Raw genomic sequence first — 22,612 nt, 5'->3', positions numbered from 1 at the left:
CTACACCTAGTATGGCACACAGTTGCTTTTGCTGACTGCAGATCAAAATGTAGAACTCTTAGCTCCTTTCCAGCACCATGTCTGCCTGCACACCACCATGCTTCCCACCACGAATAAAATGTACTAAACCTCTGAAAGTGTAAGCCAGTCCCAATTAAATGTTTTCCTTTATAAGAGTTGCCATGGTCGTGGTGTCTCTTCATAGTAATAAAATCCAAATTAAGACAATCCCCAAGTCCCACACATGGTAGGACAGAACTGACTCTCATAAGCTGTTCTCTGACCCCTACACACATGTCATGACATACAATCCACATAAACTCATACATGCACATATACACACGCATACACACTCAATGAATATATAACTAAGTAAACAAATACAAAATAACGGAAATAAGAAATTCATTAAGTCAAATTAAAAAGCTCCACAAAAAAACCTTACCAACATAATGGATCAAGGGAAGGACAGAATATCAAGATTTGAACACAGAGTAGAAGAAATTGGAACACTCAGACAGACAATTGAGAGATGAAAAACAGAAGGTACAAACAGAACATTCAAGAGTTATGGGGTATTATGACAAAAGACCAAATCATGATCATAGAAGAATGATTTCATGCCAAAAGCATAGAAAACATTTTTAACAAAACCTTAACAGAAAACTTCCCAAAATCCCAAATCTAGATACAGATACTGATCCAGGTATAGAAGGCATTTTGAACACCAAACAGGTTATAATTAAAACACAAAAATGTACAGAACAAAAAAAAAGTATTTTAAAAGCTGCAAGGGAAAAGCACCAGTCACAGAGAGTGGCAGGCCCACTAGAAAAACAGCTTATTTAATAGGTTAGAGTCTTGCAACAACATATTTCTAACTCTGAAAGACAACATGTGCCAATTCACTCTACTACACACAGCTAAACGGTCTGTCCTATTTTAAAGAAAAAGACAAGCGTTCCACAAAATAAAACAAAAAAATAACAAAAGGCTGAAGGAATTTCCGACTAACCCTACTCTATAGAAGATACATGGAAGAATCTTTCAGACTAAAGAGAAAGACAGCAAAGGCACGCTGCTACAGGATAGAGTAAGTCAACACAGACAGTAGTGAAGCAAACAATAATGAGGAAAACACCAAACACACAAAATCAACAAAATACCAAAACAGGTCTACCAATACAAATTGAATGTAATGGTGTCAATTCCTCAGTCAAAAGACAAGAGACTAGCAGACTGGGTTCAAAACCAAAGATTCAAGAGTAGCCAAGGGCTCAGGGAGTAAAGATCCAAGTTAAACAACCCATATAAAAGAAGACAACCAACTCTACTAGTTTTTTCTGACCTCTACACACATCTTGAGATACATATACATAAATATTAAATAAACAAACAAACAAACAAATAAATAAATGTAATTTTAAAATTAAGGAACAATTCTAGGTTATAAAGGCTACATTAAATGACCTTATAGCAATACAATTAGCATTATGCATTGTGTGGGAAATTGTCATCCCAATCCACAGTCTAAATTCTGTAAATAGAAGCTGGAGTACAGCAGAACCCTAGCTTCATTTCCTATCACTATTGTCCCTAAAAATTTTCCTAACTACAGAATTAAAATAGTAAGCTCCTATGAGCAATCTTAGTCAAATGACAATATTAAAAATTACATTTTAAGTAAAGCATGGTAGCACACATCTTTAATCCCAGCACTCAGAGGCAAAGCCAGGTAAATCTCTGAGGCTTGCCTGGCCTACAGAGTGAGTTCCAGGATAGTCAAAGGGCTACACAAAGAAACCCTGTGGAAGGAAGAGAGAGAGGGAGGTAGGGAGGGAAGAAAAAAGGAAGGAAGATAGACAGATAATAAAAATTACAGCATTTTAAACCAAAATAAAAAAATTTAAAACCCATGAGATGTAGCCATATGAGTAACTTTAAGGAATTTTCTCCAATTACCTTTTATACATGTACTACACTTACAAATCTTAGTTTCCTTCATAGAGAAACTAACAGAACAAGGAGGATTCGGGATAGTTTCCAAACAATTACAATAACCATTTGTCCCAACCTGAAAACAAGTTATGGTAAGTTAAGGTAATCAACTTTTTAGTAAAGGAATCTTACATATCTATCCTTCCGTTCTATAAGGTCTTGCCTTTGCTTGCATTTCTGAGATGCTTCCTTAATATCAGTTGCCTGCAAGATTGAACCAGAAAGAAAAGGTTAATTAAAAACTATGTGAATCAACCTACAACAAAACTTTCCCACATTCTACTTCAAATCAAGATTATAATTACCACCAAATTACTAATGGTATAGGAAATCTATAACGGTTATTCCTATCAATACTAAAATGTGGATATAGTAATACATGTACATACACTTGTTTATATGTATTTGTTTTTTTTCTTTCTTTCTTTTTTTTTTTTTTTTTTTTTTATTTTCGAGACAGGGTTTCTCTGTAGCTTTTGGTTCCTGTCCTGGAACTAGCTCTTCTAGACCAGGCTGGCCTCGAATTCAGAGATCTGCCTGCCTCTGCCTCCCGAGTACTGGGATTAAAGGCATGCGCCACCATGTTTTCTTATATTTTGTCTGACATTGAAAACAGTTTGATGAAACAGTCAGACTAGACATTCTGTTTTAGTATATGAAGAAAATAAGACTAGGCAATTATTAAATGACAATTCAGAGCCAATGGCTTCTATCATTATAGTGCCTCTCTGGAATGTGGGTAGGAAAAGAATGCAAGTATTAGAAAGGTTTTTGCTCAAAAAGAAGGAGAGAAGTAAGAATATGACGCCTAAAATTAATAACTATTTATTCCTGTTACATGGTTTAGAAGAGTAATAATTTTAAAATACACATATGTAGACTGATACAATGTGCGACTTCAGTAGCCACAAGCACCTCTTCAGGAAAAGAATTCTAAAATATTATAGACCATGTACATTTCTACATACACATAAGCTCAGAGATTTTTTTTCCAGAAAGCCTTAATAGCTGGCTTCTTTTATGAACAGAGTTGCAAAACAAGTGTTCCTTAATTTATTGTAACTTTTTTTCTACTCCCTACAAAAATTTTTAAAGTAGTTTAGCATTAACTTCAGGTGTCACAAAGCAACTATAAATCCACAGCATAATGGAGAATAAACCAGCCCTTGTAATTTTCCTGTATTTGTTGTTAAAAAGAAATCTGGAGCCTGGCAGTGATGATGCACGCCTTTAATCCCAGCACTCAGGAGGCAGAGGCAGGAGGATCTCTGTGAATTTGAAGCCAGGCTGGTCTACAAGAGTCAGTTCCGGGACAGAATTGATAGCTACAGCAAAATCTTGTTTCAGGAAAAAAAAAAAAATCTGGAAAATGGAGAATGGTAACAGATCTAAGAGCTGCTAATAAGAAGAGTCAACCAATGAGCCCTGTACAATTTGGAATTCCTCTGTTTTCCTATTGCCTAAAGGATGGTCTCTTATAGTTATTGACTTAAAAGACTGTTTCTTCACTATACCTTTACAAGAAAAAGACAGAAAAATTTTCCTTCACAATGCCTATTTATAGTAATTCTCAGCATGCTAAAAGATATCAAAGGAAGATTGTCCCACAGGAAATGTTAAATAGTCCCACCCTGTGCCAATATTTTATATGGCAGCTGTCAGGAACTATATGTAAGCAATTTCCTGAATCTATAGTTTACAATTACATGGAAGACATTTTACTATCTGATTCAAATGTAGATACTTTAGAAAGAATGTTTGAAGAAGTAAAGAAAATTTTGCCTTGTTGGGTATTACAAATTGCTCCTGAAAAACTACAAAGAGAAGATTCTATTAATTATTTAGGCTATAAAATAGGCTTACAGAAAATTAGACTACAAAAGGCACAAATTAGGAGAGATTGATTGCTGACCTTTAAGGACTTCCAAAGATTTCTAGGAGACATTTTCCAGCTACAACCCACTACTGGGATAAGTCCTAATGACTTGATTAATTTAAATAATGGTGACAAGGACTTAAACAGTCCTAAGAAATTATCAGATGAAGCTGAGAATTAACTTTGAAGAGAAATTACAGGAGGTACATGTGGATCATGTAGATCCAGATCTTAACTGCATTCTAGGCATATTACCCTCCAAACATTCCCCTATAGGGATTTTAATGCAAAGGGAAGATATTATCTTAGAATGGATCTTTTTACCACATAAACCAAGTGAAAAATTAAAAACCTATGTGGAAAAAGCCTCTAAGTTAATTCTAAAAGGAAAATTGAGACTTCATCAATTAGCAGGAATACACAGCAGAAATTATAACACCTTTTAATAATGATGAAATTGATAAATTATGGGAAGAAAGTGAACCCTGGCAAAGAGCTTATAGTAATTTTTGGGAAAGATTAACAACTAGCCCAAAAGCGAGAGAATTCAACTTATACAGTGAACTAATTGGATCCTTCCTTGCATTGTATGTTACACACCAATAACGGGAGCCCTTACATTCTATACTGATGCAAATAAATAAGAAAAGGCAGGTTATAAATCAGAAAATTTAAGTAAAGTGGAACAAAACTGTTACGATTCTGTCCAAAAGTCAAAATTATATGCTATTCTCATGGTACTAAGGGATTTTAAGAACCTCTCAACATAGTTACCCATTTGCAATATGCAGAAAGAGATGTTTTGTATACTGAAACCACTGAATTTATACCAGATGATACAGAAATGACTTTATTTATTCAGGTACAAGATATAATTAGGAGTAGGTATTATCCCATATATGTATAACATGCATCTGATCCCATACAGGTCTGTCAGGTCCTCTAGCACAAGATAATCAATTATTGATTATAAATATGCTGAAGGCATAAGAATTTTATAAAAAACATCATGCCAATAGCAAAGGTTTTAAAAAAAAAGAGTTTTCTATTATGCGACAACAAGTTAAGGAGATTATAAGGAAATGTCCTACTTGTTCTTTATACAACCAAACACTACTACCTGAAGGAAGTAACCCAAAGAGTACCCTTTGGATGTCAGTGTGGCGATTTCTCAGAAAATTAGAAAACAACCTTCCTCAAGACCCAGTAATACCACTTTTGGCTATATATCCAAAGGAAGTTCAATCGTGCCACAAACTATATTCATAGCAGCATTGTTTGTCATAGCCAGAAACTGGAAACAACTTAAATGCCCTTCGACCGAAGAATGGATAAAGATAATGTGGTACATTTACACAGTGGAGTACTACACAGCAGAAAAAAAAATGACATCTTGAAATTTGCAGGAAAATGGATGGACCTAGAAAACATCATTTTGAGTGAGGTAACCCAGATACAGAAAGACAATTACCACATGTACTCACTCATTACTGGTTTTTAAACATAAAGCAAAGAAAACCAGCCCACAAATCACAATCCCAGAGAACCTAGACAACAATGAGGACCCTAAGAGAGACAAACATAGGAATCTAATCTACATGGGAAGTAGAAAAAGACAAAATTTCCTGAGTTAACTGAGAGCATGGGGACCTTGGGAGAAGGTTGAAGGGGAGGGAAGAGGTTAGGAGGGGATCTTGCCTCAGTGTCCCAAGTGCTAAGACATGGACCTGAGCCAATATGCCCAGCAACTATCAACTTGAAGTTTCTTTAAGACAACATTTCTCTTCTTTAAGGCAACATTTCTCTCTAATCATGACAAGTTCTTGCAAGTACTAAATTAATTCCTAAAGAACTTGAGCAATAAAAGCTTCAAGTGAACCCTAGAAAATACTTTCAAAGACATGAAAAGTATTTTTCCTATTGTAAATAGAATTCAGACAATCCAAAAGTGAACAACAAAAGTACCTTTTCTTTGATTCGAGTTTCCAAAGTACGACGCTGCCTTTCAATTTCCTCAATTCGACGTGTCATAGGAACTTGCCCCTCTTTAAGTTTCCTGACCTCTTCCTTCACTCGATCACGAACTAGTTTCACACCTTCATATTCCTGACGTACATTCTCATATTCCTTACAAATAATTCAAGAAACATAAATATATTAAGTAATTCAAATTAATACATAATAAAGCCAAAGACTATGCAGAATTTTTTAAAATTTATTAATAAAGACAAGATTAAGGAATAAACAAAACAATCTCAATTTTGAAGATAAAAAATTGGTCAAAAACAAAAAACTCAAAAAGAAATATGTAGTCGCTATTTGGCAAAACAATATCTGGGCCAGAGAGATGGCTTAGCAGGTAAAGGTGCCCGCTATTGAGCCTGCTGACTTGACATGAGTTAAATTCCTGGGACTCATATGATGAAAGGAGTGAACAACCTCCCACAATAAAAGATGTCACTCCACAGGAATTAGCTAAGTATTTGTTGAATAACGAGAAAAGAGAATGCTAAAATAGATATTATAGTAAGAGTGAATGAAGGTTGTGAAGGCTCGAGGATGGCTCAGCAGTTGAGTGCTTTCTGCTCAGAGTGACCCAGTTCACACATGGGGCAATTCAAACCCACTATTCCAGCTCTAAAGGATCAAACGTCTTCTGGCTTCTTTTCCCCCAATTAAAAGTAAAAGTATCTTTTGAAAAAGTGAATGAAATAAAACAAAGGGGAAAAAAACTACAAATTTTAAATTAAGAAGATTAAAGTCAATCTCTTAAAAAAGAAGGAATCACAGAAACAGGTGGATCTCTGTGAGTTTGAGGCCAGCCTGGTCTACAGAGTGAGTTCCAAGACAAGCTCAAAAGCTAAAAACCAAATCAAGCCATAAACCAAAACAAAAAAGATAACATACACACAAAAAAGAAGGATCCAAAAGACTTTAAAAGTTAAAGTGAAAAATAATAATAAACAGAAGAGGGCACCAGACCTCATTACAGATGGTTGTGAGCCACCATGTGGTTGTTGGGAATTGAACTCAGGACCTTTGGAAGAACAGGCAATGTTCTTAATTTCTGAGCCATCTCTCCAGCCCCGGGCACTCATTTTATATTCAAGTTAGCTACTACTTTTAAAGTTACATTACATGTTAAAATTAAGTATTTTTCTGATTATTTGATATATGCCAATTACCACATAAATGAATGCCCTCTTCTGGCCTGAGGGCATAACACACAGACAGAATATTGCATACATAATAAATAAATATTTAAAAAAAATGAATGCCCACTTAAAAAGATGTACTTTGTAAGTACTCAATCACTGCATTTATTAGTTTTGTTTTGTTTTTGTCCGTTTCATACAAGCTAGTGACATCTGAGAAGAAACCTCAATTGAAAAACTGCCTCCATCAGATGGCCTACAGTTTTTTAAATTATGATTGCTGTGGTAGGACCCAGTCCACTGTGGGTGGTACCTTCCCTGGGACATTAGCTCTGGGGATAAGAAAGCAGGTTAAAAAAGGCATAGGGAACAAGCCAGTAAGCAGCATTCTTCCATGGCCTCTGATTCAGTTTCTGTCTTCAAGTTCTTGCTTAGAGTTCTTACCCTGACATCCCTTCAAAAGACTATGAGCATAAGCTGAAATAAACCCTTTATTCTCCAAGTTAGTTTTGGTCATTGTGTTTATCACAGCAATAGAAGGCAACAACCTAAGACAACTGAAGAGTCACCTACTTTTACCTCAGATAATTAACACTTACCACCCATGGTCTTTTTGCCTCAAGCATCTCAATTAAATCTAAATGTCGCTTTCGTTCATAGAATCTTTCCACATCTTGTTTGTATCTTTCATTTCTCTGAACCATTTTCTCTAGGTATTCACTTTTCTCTTTGCAAGAGGTCTAAAATAAGTATTTGTTGACAATTAGGTTAAATGAAAATAAAATTTAACAATGAAACACAATATAATCAAAATTTTACAAAAAGAATTAAGAGTTCTTTAGAATTATGTAAAAGTGAGATAGAAAGAATCCTTGCCTAGAAGGCATGCAGTTTTGGATCTGAACCCCAGTACTGCTTAAAACCAACCTAGTGATAGACACCTGCAACTAAGTGCTAAGGAGGTAGAGGCAAGAGCATCAGATGCTCAAGGTCTACATTCTTGGCTACACACAGAGTTAAAGGCCAGCCTGGGCTACAAAAGATCCTATCTAAATACAACAGAAAAAAAAACCAGGTGAAAGTAACACTCATGCAGAAAGGTTCCGGTTCAAGGAGCTAAAATACATTAGTCATGAAACTGTGAAGAAGCCCTTCAACATTTCTAAGCCCAGGGCTTTGCCTAAAAAAATAAAAGAAGCAATTCACTGAATAGAGGTTAAGTATCCTTTATTTGAAACGCACAATGCTAAAAGTGCTTCTACTTCTGAAATGCATCAAATGATGGAATGTGTGCATAGATGTTACTACCAGGTAAGCATCTGTAATCCCAAGTTCTTAAATGCCCCTAAACTGAAGCTTTGTAGACACCTATAAGACATTCATGATTCGGAGTTTGAAACATTTTAGATTTTTGTCCAATCTACCCAGATGAAAGCTTAATAAAAGCTTTAAAAAATGGCATATGAATGCAAAGTAATATCCGGATTAGTATTCATGAATGCTTAGGACTTAAGGACTTTAAGATGACAAAAAGCTAAAATCACATTTTTCTACTGCATACTAACAAACACAAAGATGCACTGAAGAACCTAGAGGGAAAAAAATCATGCTTGTTTCCTTCATGGGAGGGAGGCAATTTAAAAATGTATTTCTGGTGCAAGTATTATATTGATGCAAAATAAGACAAAAGAACTGAAGGAGTACCAGACTCAGAACTGACTAACCACAAAATTCTTGGACCAATTCCTTTTGAAGTAAGACAATAAAATCAACATTTTATTACAATAAAACATTTATCAAGTTTAGAGAGTTATATTTAAAGATAAGGTATATTTAGTTTTTTAATTATAAAAACATACAGCCTTAAAATCTAAGAATCTAGAACTATAGTAACTAAACTATTTTTAAAAACGATAGGTAATAACACTTCTATATATCTACTTATTAAAGGTAAAAATTAAAAGTACTTAGCTAATCTATAACTTTGCTTATAAAGTCTATCTTCATTCGATTTAAGAAGAAATTACCCCAAATGACATCAACAGAAGTGTTTTTAAACACACCGTTCTATAATACTTAAAACCTTATATAGTGCCTGGCACATGGCAGGTAGTTAATGGGTAACAAATGGAAGAAAAATGTATCTTCCTATGAGAAAGTTCCTTAAAAACTCAACTGGCAACATGTATTTACTGAAATAGTCAAATGTTTCATAATATTCATAGTCAAAACTTCATAAAATCAAAATCATTCTTGGTTTCTGCCATCATTTGATGTTAGAAATATAAGCTTGGGTGAAAAAAAATCAACCACAATTATGAATCTACTCAACATACCAAAATACCACCCATTCTTACACACTTTGAGAAAGAGAATCAGTAAATGACAAGGGAAATGAGTTGTCTATTACTAAATACCTCTAGTTGCTTCTCCCTCTCTCTGAAGTTTTTGAGCTCACAGTGGTATCTGTGCATCTCTGGAGGACCAATTGACTTCTCAGTAGCTTCAAGCAGCTCAATTTTGCTGAGTTTAGCAAATTCCCCAACTTTGTCCTACAGCACCAAAATTAACTATCAGCAACTATTATCCATAAACACATTTACATTTACAATGTATTAAATTTACCAAGGTAGGTTTCATTTGTTTAAAAATCTTGAGATATGAATTTTCTTATAATCTTTCATATACTGTTTTTCAAAAATGATAGCATGTTTTTATAATCTTTAAAAACTGTCTATGTCACTATTCCTAGGTAGAATTATTTACACAAATAAACAAGTATTTGTGTTGGAGTTAAAGGAAACAGCCTTCCAGACTGAAATGATCACTAACACCTATAGGAATGGGGAACGATTTAAAATATTTCTTTCTGGAGAACTTTCAAATTTTAAATTTGTATTTAATTTGGACTTATTGAACCAAATCATCATTACGTTTGTGAAGAAAATAAGCTATAACTTAGTCACTACGCAACATTAAAATAAAAGATATCTGACTAACTTTAAATTATCAGGACTTTTTAAAAGTTTCTCTTATGTCACGTGTATTTGTGTTTTGTACATCTGAGTGCAATGTCCAAGGAGTCAAGGCGGAGGCATCAGATCCACTAGAACTAGAGTTACAGGCAGTTGTAAACTGCCATATGTGGGTGCTAGAAACCAAATTTGGGTTTTTTGAAAGACCAGCATATGTTCTTAACAAATGAGCTAACTCTTTAGTTCAAGATATTTTATTATTAGTGAACAAATGAAAAATATTACTAGGCGTTAGAAAGTACTCCTACATATCAAAGAATTTTATCCTAACCAATACTTCATACAAACCTATTAAAAGCTGTTCACTAAGCTGGGTGTGGCGGTTCATGCCTTTAATCCCAAGACTCAGGAGGTGGAGGCAAGCAGAGTTCAAGGCCAACTAGAGCAAGTTCCAGGACAGTCAGGGCTACAGGGAAATCCTGTCTTGTAAAAAAGTTATTCATTAACTGTGGCTTTTCAGGATCACCACACGTAAGAATGAACAAGTCAAGTAATACATACTTTTTAAATAATTTATTTTTACTTTTTGAGCATTAGTGTTTTGCCTGCGTGTATGTCCGTGTGAGGGTAACGAATTTTGGAGTTACAGATAGTTGTTAGCTGCCATGTGAGTGCTAGGAACTGAACCCAGGTCCTCTGGAAGAGTAGTCAGTGACCTTAACCTCTGAGTCATCTCTCCAGACCCAAACCAGTCACCATTCTAACTGGAAGTGGCTCACAAATCTCAACTCCTAATTGAGGAGCTATGAACAGTGAAGTTGCACGCTTCTGGGAGAATCAGTTTTCTTTGGGTGTGGCTCCTGGTATATTAACCAGTGCATGGCCCAAATCAAGGAGAATGTGGACAGCACAAATTGGAGTCCATGGGTTATTACAAAAATTTTTAAATGACACAAAGTTGGTAGTACTTGGGTAGGTGGAGGTGGGTGGATACTGAAGAAGTTAAGGGGAAGAAATAGAGGGTAACTTTATGATCAAAACATATTGTATGACATCTCAAAGAATTAACATCAATGTTTTTAAGAAGCTGTTCCTTGAAAAATGTCAAAGTTTGCAAATGAAGTTGTGGATCTACTCTGCTCTAAAGTACCTTTCCTATAGGAGAAAATGGAGAGATGGCTCAATGACTAGAGTGCTTTCAAGTGCGAGGATAGGAGTTTCGATCTCTAGTACCCAGCATGGCAACCTGCCTGTAAACCCACTGTTATGGCAGACACACGGAATCTTCTAGTCAAACTGGTGAGCTCCTAGTTCTGACCACATCTTAGTAAATAAGTGGAGAGTGAGTGAGGAAAACATATAATGTCAACCTGTCTCTAAAAATATGTGCACACACGTGTACTCAAATACTAATGCACACCACATAGATACACATGAAAAAAACTGATCGTTAAAAAAGCACTTTATAACTTTAATATATTAATACAATATATGGATGATTGAGGTTCACTTGATCCGGAGTACTACATTTACAGATATATGTCATCATAGACATAAAAACAGTAAGTACTAAGAGTGCTGTGCTCAATGTAAAGAGTAACATTTGCATATTAAGTGAAATTAATTTTATTTAATTTAAATAATATTATTAACTGATATTAATAACATGAAGTGATAGAAGCTTCCTTTTACAAAGAACTATAAATGTTAAGAGTACTGTGTTTGATATAAATACTATTACAATATCTTTTGAATAGTATTTATGTTTTCTGTGGCATAAAGCCAAAATATTCACCCAAAATTTCCCCATGTCCACTTGTATTTTCTCAGACCTGAGGCAGGAACTGGCACAGATTGCCCACTTGGATGTTTAAGGCTGCAACTTGTTCTTCCACGATTTTCTGGGACACAGGTTTTTTGTTGATAAACCAAAATGACTGATTTTTTATCACATCAATCTCACGGGTGATTATAAGATTTCCCGAAGTCCTGAACCTAATTAAAGAATAATTGAAGAACTTTTATACTCAAAACGCACATTGATTTAAGAATAATATTTTCTATCACTTTTCTTATTCCCAATGTCTAAGAAATAAATAGTACTATAATTTTTATTTTTCCTGGAATTTTTGGATCCCTCCCCAATTAGAAACCTTGGCTTTTTGTTTGTAATTATCCCACAAATCAGTTATTATTCAGTTAACATTAAAAATCACCTAGATTGTTGAAATTAAAATAAGTGCCAATACTAACACCAAACACACCGTTCATTTATCCTTTAATTTTACATTATTCTTTAATCACATATATTGACTACAATTCAAATTGGGTTAGTACATTAAAGCCTAATATAACAATCAGCTGAAACTTCCTCTACTTGGAAAATTCATGAATGAAAACTGGTTTCCACATAGTAAGAATTTCCTTAATCAAAAATCTCTGTTCAAAGGGTGAATCATGGATTGTCTACCATGCTCTCAGTATATGCCTATGAGGACTGTAATAATGAATCGGAAAGAAGGGTATTTACTCCTGTCTTGCTTTCGCAAGTACTTGCTTCATACTGCCCATCTGTTCACCCATCTTCCTGATAAGGGGAACACAGCCAAGGCTGTAAGCATATCAGGCAAACTTGACCACTACACTATACTCCAGCGCAAGTATTTCAAAACTGGCAAAAAGCCTTAAATTTATGAAAAACTACATTTTTTTCTCTCCCTCTTTCTGAAGTGTGTGTTTGTTGGTTTGAGACAGGGCCACAAATAATCCAGGCTGCACTTGAATTTGTTATCTGATGGAGAATGACCTTGAATTCCTGATTCTCCTGAATAGCAGACAACTCCTTACTCTCTAGCCTCTACTTCCTATGTGCTAAAATTATGAAGTATACCATCAGCCCTGTCTACAACTTCTGGGCATTTTTTTATGTCATATACTTTTGATTCATTACCCCTATTAAACTATAATTTTTGAAGAACTTTCTAAAATAGTATTTTTAAAAGACACATTAAAAAGTATTCCGTTGCTTTATGTATCCTTTAAATATCATTTTCTATTTTTGCCACAATATTACTTTTTCTTTTCCAACATCATCAAAAAAGTATTAATACAAGCCGAAAAACTATACACAAAAGGGGTGTTTTAGAAGCTTTCACACTTACAGTTCAATTTCAACCACACCTTTGGAACATCCTCTCTTCACGAAAAACCCAACCTACAGTGTAAAAAGAGTAAGTGAGCCGCAGCAACAGTATTTCCAGGCTAACAATCAGAGATATAGAAAAGTCATTACTGTTTGCCCAATCAAGATTTTTTTCCCCCCAGTAAATGCAAGAATGTCCATCCTCACTACTTTCTGAAAGGTACAGGCCAGGTCCCACCACTCCTCCGCTACAGCAATCAGGGTACTTAAATTATGGACCACTTCAGTGGTAGGCAGTTAAGACTCTTACAATGGTAGTAAATGGAGGGATGCAAATCTGGGTAATCCGGCTCCAGAGCCTATGGGCTATGCTATGTACTCTCGGAAGAGGAAAAAGTCCCAGAGAGAACAAGCTCTGTACTACAACCACAAAGCATTATACCAAATCTACTACTGTTGTGGACCCCCACAGAGGCACACAGATTAAACATTAACAACCACTTTAACAGTGCCTATCCTGTTTTAAAGTCAGACCTGCTATCAAATACCTTTTAAACATGATTAATAAAATTATAATTTACATAGTAAAACAGACATCTGATTTAGCGCTCTCTCTCTCTCTCTCTCTCTCATTTTTTGAGACACGGTTTCTCTATGTAGTTTTAGGAGTCTGTCCTGAAACTTGCTCTGTAGACCAGGCTAGCCTCGAACTCACAGAGATCCACCTTTGTCTCCCAATGCTGGGATTAAAGGCATGCGCCATCACTATCCAGCACTGAACTAGTTTTTACGACTATGAATTTATACACAATACAGATTGACGGACTAAAACATCACATTAGATCTTAAGTTTGAGCTCCGTAAGTACTAAATACTAAAATGACAGAAATGCTATGGTTCCACCCCTTAGTACTTGGGAGAAAGAGCCAGGAATATTAGAAGTTAAAGGTCATCCTCAACTACAAACTAGTACTAGCCAGCCATTGCTATATGAGAACCTGTCTCAAAATACAAAACAAGTGGGGGAGGAGGAATGAACATGATCAAATATATTATATGTTATAATTTTTTTTTTTTTTTGGTTTTTCAAGACAGGGTTTCTCTGTAGCTTTGGTGCCGATCCCGGAACTAGCTCTTGTAGACCAGGCTGGCCTCGAACTCACAGAGATCCGCCTGCCTCTGCCTCCCGAGTGCTGGGATTAAAGGCGTGCGCCACCACTGCCCGGCTATATGTATATGTTATTATTAAAGAAGAAATAAAAACATTTCAAAACAAACAAGGAACAGTAGCAGTAACACAAAATAAGGTGGGTACAAATTTATATTTTAAAGTACTATGAAATATACATGGAAAGGTAAGTTTAAGAAAACCACCAACAATAGAAAAAAAATTTAATCAGAATGTAGTGACCAGAAAAACATTATAGGATATATAAAGAATAAGGGCTGGAGAGTTAAGAGCACTTACTGCTTTCCCAGAGGACCTGAGTTCTGTTTCCGGTATCCATCGTGGGTGGTTCACAACTATGGGTAAACCTGATACCCTCCTGTGGCCTTCATAGGTGCACGAACACACACACACACACACACACACACACACACACTCACTTTAAAAACATAAAAAGGAAAGAAGGCCTTGGAATAATTTTTTAATCATGCTAACGATTTGTGATAATAACTGTAAATAAACTACCATTTATTATAAGCTATGGAGATAAACAACTGGAAAGTTTCCAAATTCGATTGGCAACCTTGAAGTACATTTATACCCATTTTATAGATGATGAAATTAAGGATAAGAAAGATGGGGTAGGGGCCTCTGTTCTTTTTTTTTTTTTTTTGGTTTTTTCGAAACAGGGTTTCTCTGTGGTTTTGGAGCCTGTCCTGGAACTAGCTCTTGTAGACCAGGCTGGTCTCGAACTCACAGAGATCCGCCTGCCTCTGCCTCCCGAGTGCTGGGATTAAAAGCGTGCGCCACCACCACCCGGCTGGGGCCTCTGTTCTTATAACCTGAGAATACTAATTTCTACTATAGGTTCAAATCACAGCTCTGTCATACACAAGTTATTCAGCCTTGGCTGGAGAAGTGACTTCACATTATTTACTCACAGACAGTGACATCTCTTAACAAGCTAATTGTGCACTGCCTTATAACAAAATATTTGGTACTAATGAGGGGGAAAAAATAGAAAACAGTTCTTTTTTATTATAAGTATCCATTCAGATGACTTAGATTGTGCTTGTAATAAATGTTTATACAAACATTTACATAGAAATATATTAAGGTATTCTTGTTGAGAACTTGGATCTCACTTAAATATTAAATATGTAGATACAGAAGGCCAACAGTCTGTATTTAGGAACCACTGCACTCCAGGGCCTCCCTTAAATACCCTACCACTTCCAAGAAGAGATGTTGTTTCTTTCAAATAAAATCAGGAAGGCTGGTAAAAGCTGCTACAGCACAACCCAATCTAATTGTACAGACTGAGAATACAACCAAGTGCGGAGGGAATGAATTCATGACTTAACAAAGTATATATCAATAGTCATAAAATATCTGAGCTGGCCCTTGCAAATTAACTACTTCAACCCTCTCATCTTTGAAATGCAAGTTTAATGTCCAGATCATTGTCCAAGGTCACCAGGCTAATTTATTAACAGAACAAAGTATTTTTTTCTAGCTTACAAATGCCTCTGGTAGTTTTTTTTTAAATGTATTTAAATAGGTTTATCTATAATTTTAGAGGGTATTTGGTTCAATTTTGTAGCCCTTCATTACATTTTAAAGTATAGGTAAAACTTGGTAATATCATTTGACCAATGCTGCAGTTTTCTTTTTTCTTTTTTGAAACAGGGTTTCTCTGTAGCTTTGGAGCCTGTCCTGGAACTAGCTCTTGCAGACCAGGCTGGCTTTGAACTCAACAGAGATCCATCTGCCTCTGCTTCCTGAGTACTGGGATTAAAGGTGTGCACCACCATCGCCCAGCTGTCAGTATTTCATTTTAAGCTTTAACAAAATACTGTTTTTGAAACTATAGTTGAAGAGAGTGTGCATGACATGTCCCATATATATGTCTGTTCTCTTCTCTCAATTTGTGGGTTTCAGGGATGGAACGCAGGTTGTGAGTTTGGTACCTACTTAACTATCTCACTTGTCCACAAACTTTTCTTTTAAAATGTAATTTTATAATTTTTGTTAATTTATTCTTAAGTAACTTACACTTACATTGTTATTACTGACAACATCTGGGCCTGGAGAGATGACTCAGTAATTAAGAACACTTAGTACTACTGCAGATGGTCAGAATTTGGTTCCCAGTACACACAATGGAATTGCTCAAAACTTCCTATAACTCCAGCTCTAGGGGATAAGACAACCCTCTTCCAGCCTACACAGACATGCATGTGCACATGTGTGCACACACACACACTCAAAAAAAAAAAAAACCCAAACTTTTTTAACTCCAATTTTTTGTTCATTGCTAATGTCCAGAAACTCAACTAAGTTTTAAGCTACCTGGTATTCGATAATCCCCCTGAGAAATTTCCCTATTAAGGCATCAGGTTTATCTGGAAATTCTCTTTTGTGAAAGATCTAGCTTTCTTTTTCTAAGTGCTACTATCATTTCTTTGTCTAATATACTGTTCTACATAGAAATTCTAGGGCAGAATTAATAGTAACCTCTTGAGACAATGTAGCTCTAGAAGTTCTAGGTAGAAAGCAAGCTTATTTGGTACACTTAAAAAAATAAAATGTAGAAATTGACTTGTTTCTAAAAACAAATGGTTCTGAATTTTCTTAAAATGTAATTGCACGCTGGGCGGTGGTGGCGCACGCCTTTAATCCCAGGCAGAGGCAGAGGCAGGCGGATCTCTGTGAGTTCGACGCCAGCCTGGTCTACAAGAGCTAGTTCCAGGACAGGAACCAAAAAGCTACGGAGAAACCCTGTCTCGAAAATAAAAAAAAAAAAAAAAGTAATTGCATTACTCACCTTATCTGCACGTCCCATGAACGCGGGTTTGCCTGCTAGTCCAAGGCAAATGGCACACACTATACTTGACTTCCCCGTTCCGTTAGCTCCGATAATCATATTGAGATGGGGCCCAGGAGACACTTCACAGATATCGTATGTTCTGAATTATAAAGAGGTAAAATCACTAAACAGAACTGAGAGTAAAGACTTTTCTTTGTAAGCGCATTCATGTTCTGTCGCTGTGCAATATCACTGTCCGCAACCCTTTTAAAATTCATTTAAAAGCTAGCTAACCTTATGAATGTAATATTATTCATATATCTGTGGGGGAATGAGGTCCAGAGGATTCAACCCAGGGCCTTTCACATGCTACGTAAGTGCTTTATCATCCAGCTATATCCTTAACCCTCTAAGTTTTAAATAATCAACTTATAAAGGGAAAATTCTACCAATGGAAAAAATATGAATGCATATGTAAAATAAGAACACGGGCCGAGAACGGTGGCACAAGTCTTTAATTCCAGCATTCAGGAAGCAGAGGCAGGCAGATATCTGTGAGGCCAATCAGGGTTACAGAGTAAGATACTGTTGCTAAACAAAATATCCAAATTTTATCCTCTTTTGGAAACTATTATCAAAGCTACCTCACAAATAAAATAATTTTGAAACAAATTTATATAAGAAGTCATGGCTTTAATCCTAATGTCTTACAATTACATTTTAAAAAATTAAAACAGTAGCTTCTATATTTTATATTGTATTTTATCTATATATATTAATATTTAAAGCAATCTAACAGTTATTCTTATTTAAATGATAGGATATGATATATTATCATACCAATAGCTTCACTTTATCATAAAAAAAAGCCCCTTCATTTCCTTTAATATGCTGCAGAAAGACTCGAAGAATCCACGACAGGCTATGTTCCAAGAATCCTTGTTCCTCTAGGAGAAGGCAAGGAGGCATAGCCAGGGATTTGCAATCCTCTCACACACACTATGTTGTCTAGTACTCTCTGACTCCCTCAACAGTTAGTCCATAGTTAAATGAATTAAACATATTTAATTTATATTCAGTACCTAGAAGATTTAAATACCTGCTTCTAAATTGCTGCCTCTGTGACCTCCTAATTAAATGATTTTCTCTTACACATTTTTAAAGATTAATTTTATTATTTATTTTTAATCTGTGTTTAATCTTCATTATTTGTCAGGGACACTTTTGGCAAGATATGAAGCATACTGTGACTTAGACCTTCCCCTAGCTTGCGTTTGAAAACCCTTAATTAGAATCCATAAGTAATACACCTTTTCTAATTCTTTAATGCTTAGGCTCAGGGACACCTAACTAATTCCCCAAGATAAAAGCCAGAATGCTACTAACACACTAAATGTATAAATAAACAACATACACCAACTTTAATACTTAAAACTTAAAAAAAAAAGCCAGGTGGTAGCAAAAATAAACACATGACAAAAATACTACACGGATATACATAAAACCTAGCATCACCTGTTTAAAAAGAAAGAAAAGCTAAAGAAAAGGAGCTGGTCTGAAGAGCTGGTTCCACTGTTATGAGAACTCATTCTCTTCCAGAGGCCCCAAGTTTGGTTCCTAGCACCAACATGAGACAGCTCACAACCACCTTGTAACTTGAGCTCCAAGGAGTATAATACCCTCTTCTGGCCTCTAAAGGAACCTGCACACTGTGACATATACAAAGACACACACATGTGCACACACACACACAAATCTTAAAAGAGGAAAAGGATCTTTTGTAACTTAGCCCTAGTTTCAGCTCTTTCCTAACTCCTTTTTCTATCTCTCCTCAGAATTCTATATTCTATCTATGATATATTTCTTTCAGTTTCTTGGCTAATTTGTGCAATAGTCTAGAACTCTCTCCCTCCACTCTCAAGTCCACTCGACTTAGTTCATTCATAACAAACTCACGTACTATTTCTAGGCCATCTGAATCTCTAGACCTAGCCTCCCCCTACTTGCTTGCTATTTACTTTTTCTCAGCTGTGATGCCTCTTGTTGGTTGTCAACTTGACTACATTTGGAATTAACTAAAACCCAAGCAGCTGGGCACACCTGAGGGATTTTTTTCTTAATCATATCACTTGAAGTGTGAAGAACCACTTTTAATCCAGATCCACCTTTAATCTGAGCCACACTTTCTGCTGGCAGTCTCTATAAAGGACAAGGAAGAGAGAAGTTTGCTTCCTCTGCCTGCTTTCTCTCACTCTCCCTGGCAAGTCTATTCCTTCAGTAGCATTAGAGCCTACTTTGGGATTCTGGCATATACTGAACACAAGCTGAGACATCCAGCCTCATGGGCGGAACAACTACTGGATTCTTGGATCACTGGTAGACAGCCATTGTTGGACTAGCTAGACCAAAGTCTGTTAGCCATTGTAATAAATGCCCTTTCTATATGCATACAGACCCGTTCTGTAAGTTCTCCTCTTCGAGAAAATCCCAATATACTCCCCAAACCTAAAGTCTTATTATTAAAATAAACAAACCATACCCAATTCCGCATTTTTCAACTACTTTTTCTTTTAACTGTCTTTGTCCAAGCGTTTTCTCCTCATTCTACAAAGTTTTGTTTTGTACTGCTTTATCAAAGGGAGCAACATTTTTCCAAATACTAAATGTAGAAGGCTTCAGTCTCATTCCAATTCAATGGAGCAGATATTTTTGAAGTAGTACTTAAACTTAGCTTCCCTGACAGGTCTCCCATGAGTCTCAGGATCTCTAAGTTCATCCTCTTAACTCTTATGATAAATAGGCTTTTTACTCTTCCAATTTATATTTCCTTTTGCTTAATTTCAACGATTTCTACAACATCAACAATCACCTGTACAAGTCTTCCAAGTCTATGACTGATTCACATTGCCTCTGAGCTCCAAGCCACTATAAACTCCACCTAGAACATTTCCTGGCTCCCCACAAGAACATTCAAGACACAGGCACCCAACTACATCCATCAATTATTCTCCCACACTACTCTCTCCTGGCTAACACCCGACCAGCGAGCTGAAATGGAGACTTGGGAAGAACTAGCCCACCACTCTATCCTATGCCTCGCAATCTGGGCAGAGCCTGTCAAACCTCTCCTTTCAGCCCCTACTAAGTTCACCCACTATTTGTTGCTTTCTATCTGGCACCCTCTCAAAATCATCCTGCAGACAGCCTCCAGGTTGCTGACTGCCTGAAGGATGAAGTTGTCATTTCGCAGCTTAGTAACAGACAAGAGGAAGAAGCAATGGTTTCTGACTTCTATCCATGTATAGTCGTTCTTACATCCTATGTCAGGTTGTTCACTCAATTTACAATCCGGCTATCAACCAGTCCTTTCTTTTCAGATTTTAATATTTTCTTCACAAAGTTCTTCGAGCTGTGCAAGAATTAGCCTTTTTAGTCGGTATGCCTCCTGTGAAACCCTGGGTAGATAAGTTACAGCAGATACCTCATTTGAGGCCGTCTGTCAGACACAAATCGAAATTCTATATAAACCTGGGAAAAACAACAGCGTCCAGCTTACATCATCAATAAAGACAGGAAGAAACTGCGATGTGTAAATAAAACGGATGTGTACCTGGTACACAAGTGCTTGGAAAAAAAAATGGTAGTAATGTTGCCAGAGTTCTGTAACTCGTATTCAAATCTACATTTAAAAAAATACCTCAAAAGAAAAACTATAATAAGACGCTAATTAGGCAATGTTATTTTGTTTTCTAACATTTAGAATCTACTTAACTAGTTGGGGTGGGGGCACGGAAGAAAGGAGTATCTAACGAGTCAAGAGTCTTCAAGGAGGTACAAAACCAGGGAACACGATTTTTTTTTTATTTTGGTACACTCAACAACCATTACCATCTTATCTGCCCACTCGGAAAATGTGTACACTTTCAAAATCTGCCACTCTGCTCTAAGTGTTGCCTCCCGAGTTCTGTGAAGCGCACAGGTCCCGGAAAGATCACGACTGGCAGTTATACTAGATGACCCGACCTCTTAGTGTATCCGCTGACTGCATTCGAGCCTTCCAAAACCATTGGCGGGTGGATTAAAAATAATAATAAAAACATCAGGCGACGCGTCTACTACAGCCAACGCGGCCATTCTCCACGGCCTAGGTAGGGACAGCCTCAGGGGAAGCCTGGAACCAGTTCCCCACCGCCGGACACACCCCCCACGGCCCGGGGCCTGCGGGCCGCTTGCTCCCGCCCAGGCGCGGCCTGCGGCCACTCACAAGAAGTTCTCCATGGCGATGCGGACGATTGAGCCCTCCACGAAAGGCCCGGATGGACGCGGCAGGGTCGACGTCGGGTTCGAGTTCTTTCTCTTGCTCGGGACCTCAGAGGAAGCCTCACTGGAGAGAGTCCTCTTGGAAGCCTGGGGATTCGGGATCATAGTCTTCCCGCTCGGAGTCGCCATCCTGGCTTCCTCCGCGTTCCGCTGCCGCTTCCGTTCCCGGCGAGCCGCAGCCCAGGCTCCCGCGCTAACTGACCCCTCGCCTGACCCCGCCCTGCGACCGCGCGGCGCCTGCGCAGTTCTCCCCAGCGAAGCCGTAGCTCCGCCTCGCTCCGCCTCGCTCCGCCCCGCCCCCCGCCGATCTGGGCCTGATGGCCTGAGATGCGACCGCTTGTGCGACTGGAAGGGACCGAGACTAGGGGACCGATTTCCGTACGTTTCAGAATTTTCTTCTCTGAGAACTTTAACGCTAGAGCAATATGTGAATTGCACCTACTATTTTGAAACCTGCCTCGGCACTTCCCGTGCTTGGGTCGCACGCGAGTTTGCGGCTGTCCCTCCCTAGAACCCGAGGCCACACTTGTCTTTGGTTCTACAATGTGGTTTCCTTTTCCGGTGCCCAAATCAACTCCTCTCCTCCAAAGAACAGGAAAGATATCCGCGCCCCATTGGCTCTGTGCCCGTCGTTTGAAGCGTGGCACTAGCAGCCCTCTGGCGCTCTCAAAATGGTGAAGCCTACCCTGCATTGGTTATCTGCCCACACATGCTTCCTTGCCCTTTTATTTTTTGAGACAGACACTTTATATAGCTCTGGATGCTCTACTAATCACCACACAGCCTAGGCTGGTCTTGAACTCCGTCTGCTTCTTCTTCCTTGGTGCTGGGGTTCCAGTATAGGCCACCAAATGGCCTGTTGTGTCTGTGTTGGGGGGGGGGGGGACTTAATTTCCTACTTAAACTTCCTGGAAATCCTTGAACCAAAGAGAGACTCTGCCTCCCTGTGCTCACATTCATCTCAATAGCCCTTTGGAAGATGACACCACTGAGCCCCATAGACAGCATTCACCCAATAATAACTGTTATTCTTTTTTTTTTAGTTTTTCGAGACAGGGTTTCTCTGTAGCTTTGGAGCCTGTCCTGGCACTAGCTCTTGTAGACCAGGCTGGCCTCGAACTCACAGAGATCCGCCTGCCTCTGCCTCCCGAGTGCTGGGATTAAAGGCG

At 37.5% G+C, this 22,612-nt stretch overlaps 1 protein-coding gene across 4 annotated transcripts in view; it reads right to left on the bottom strand.

Moving 5' to 3' along the window:
- The window catches only part of Smc5 (structural maintenance of chromosomes 5), a 74,461-nt gene extending 52,771 nt beyond the window's left edge, over positions 1 to 21,690 (bottom strand). For 3 of the 4 annotated variants that reach the window (XM_041661631.1, XM_041661632.1, XM_041661633.1), the window contains exons 1-8: positions 21,388 to 21,690; positions 17,142 to 17,283; positions 13,166 to 13,218; positions 11,837 to 11,999; positions 9,447 to 9,581; positions 7,629 to 7,769; positions 5,840 to 6,001; positions 2,131 to 2,202 (exon numbers count right to left, since the gene is read on the bottom strand). In XM_041661631.1, the coding sequence (XP_041517565.1) occupies positions 2,131 to 2,202; positions 5,840 to 6,001; positions 7,629 to 7,769; positions 9,447 to 9,581; positions 11,837 to 11,999; positions 13,166 to 13,218; positions 17,142 to 17,283; positions 21,388 to 21,572 (1,053 nt within the window). In that variant the 5' untranslated portion in view covers positions 21,573 to 21,690. Of the gene's footprint in view, positions 1 to 2,130; positions 2,203 to 5,839; positions 6,002 to 7,628; positions 7,770 to 9,446; positions 9,582 to 11,799; positions 12,000 to 13,165; positions 13,219 to 17,141; positions 17,284 to 21,387 lie in introns of those variants that run through there. The other variant, XM_041661634.1, reaches the window with a different exon arrangement.
- Positions 21,691 to 22,612: the final 922 nt, after the last annotated feature.

This window comes from Microtus oregoni, unplaced genomic scaffold (assembly GCF_018167655.1).
Source record: "Microtus oregoni isolate MIOR12 unplaced genomic scaffold, Mior012 000012F_ref0000307, whole genome shotgun sequence".
Taxonomy (NCBI): Eukaryota; Metazoa; Chordata; class Mammalia; order Rodentia; family Cricetidae; genus Microtus; species Microtus oregoni.
Note: the sequence above shows the minus strand (reverse complement) of the source record. Positions and strands in the feature narration are given on the sequence as shown.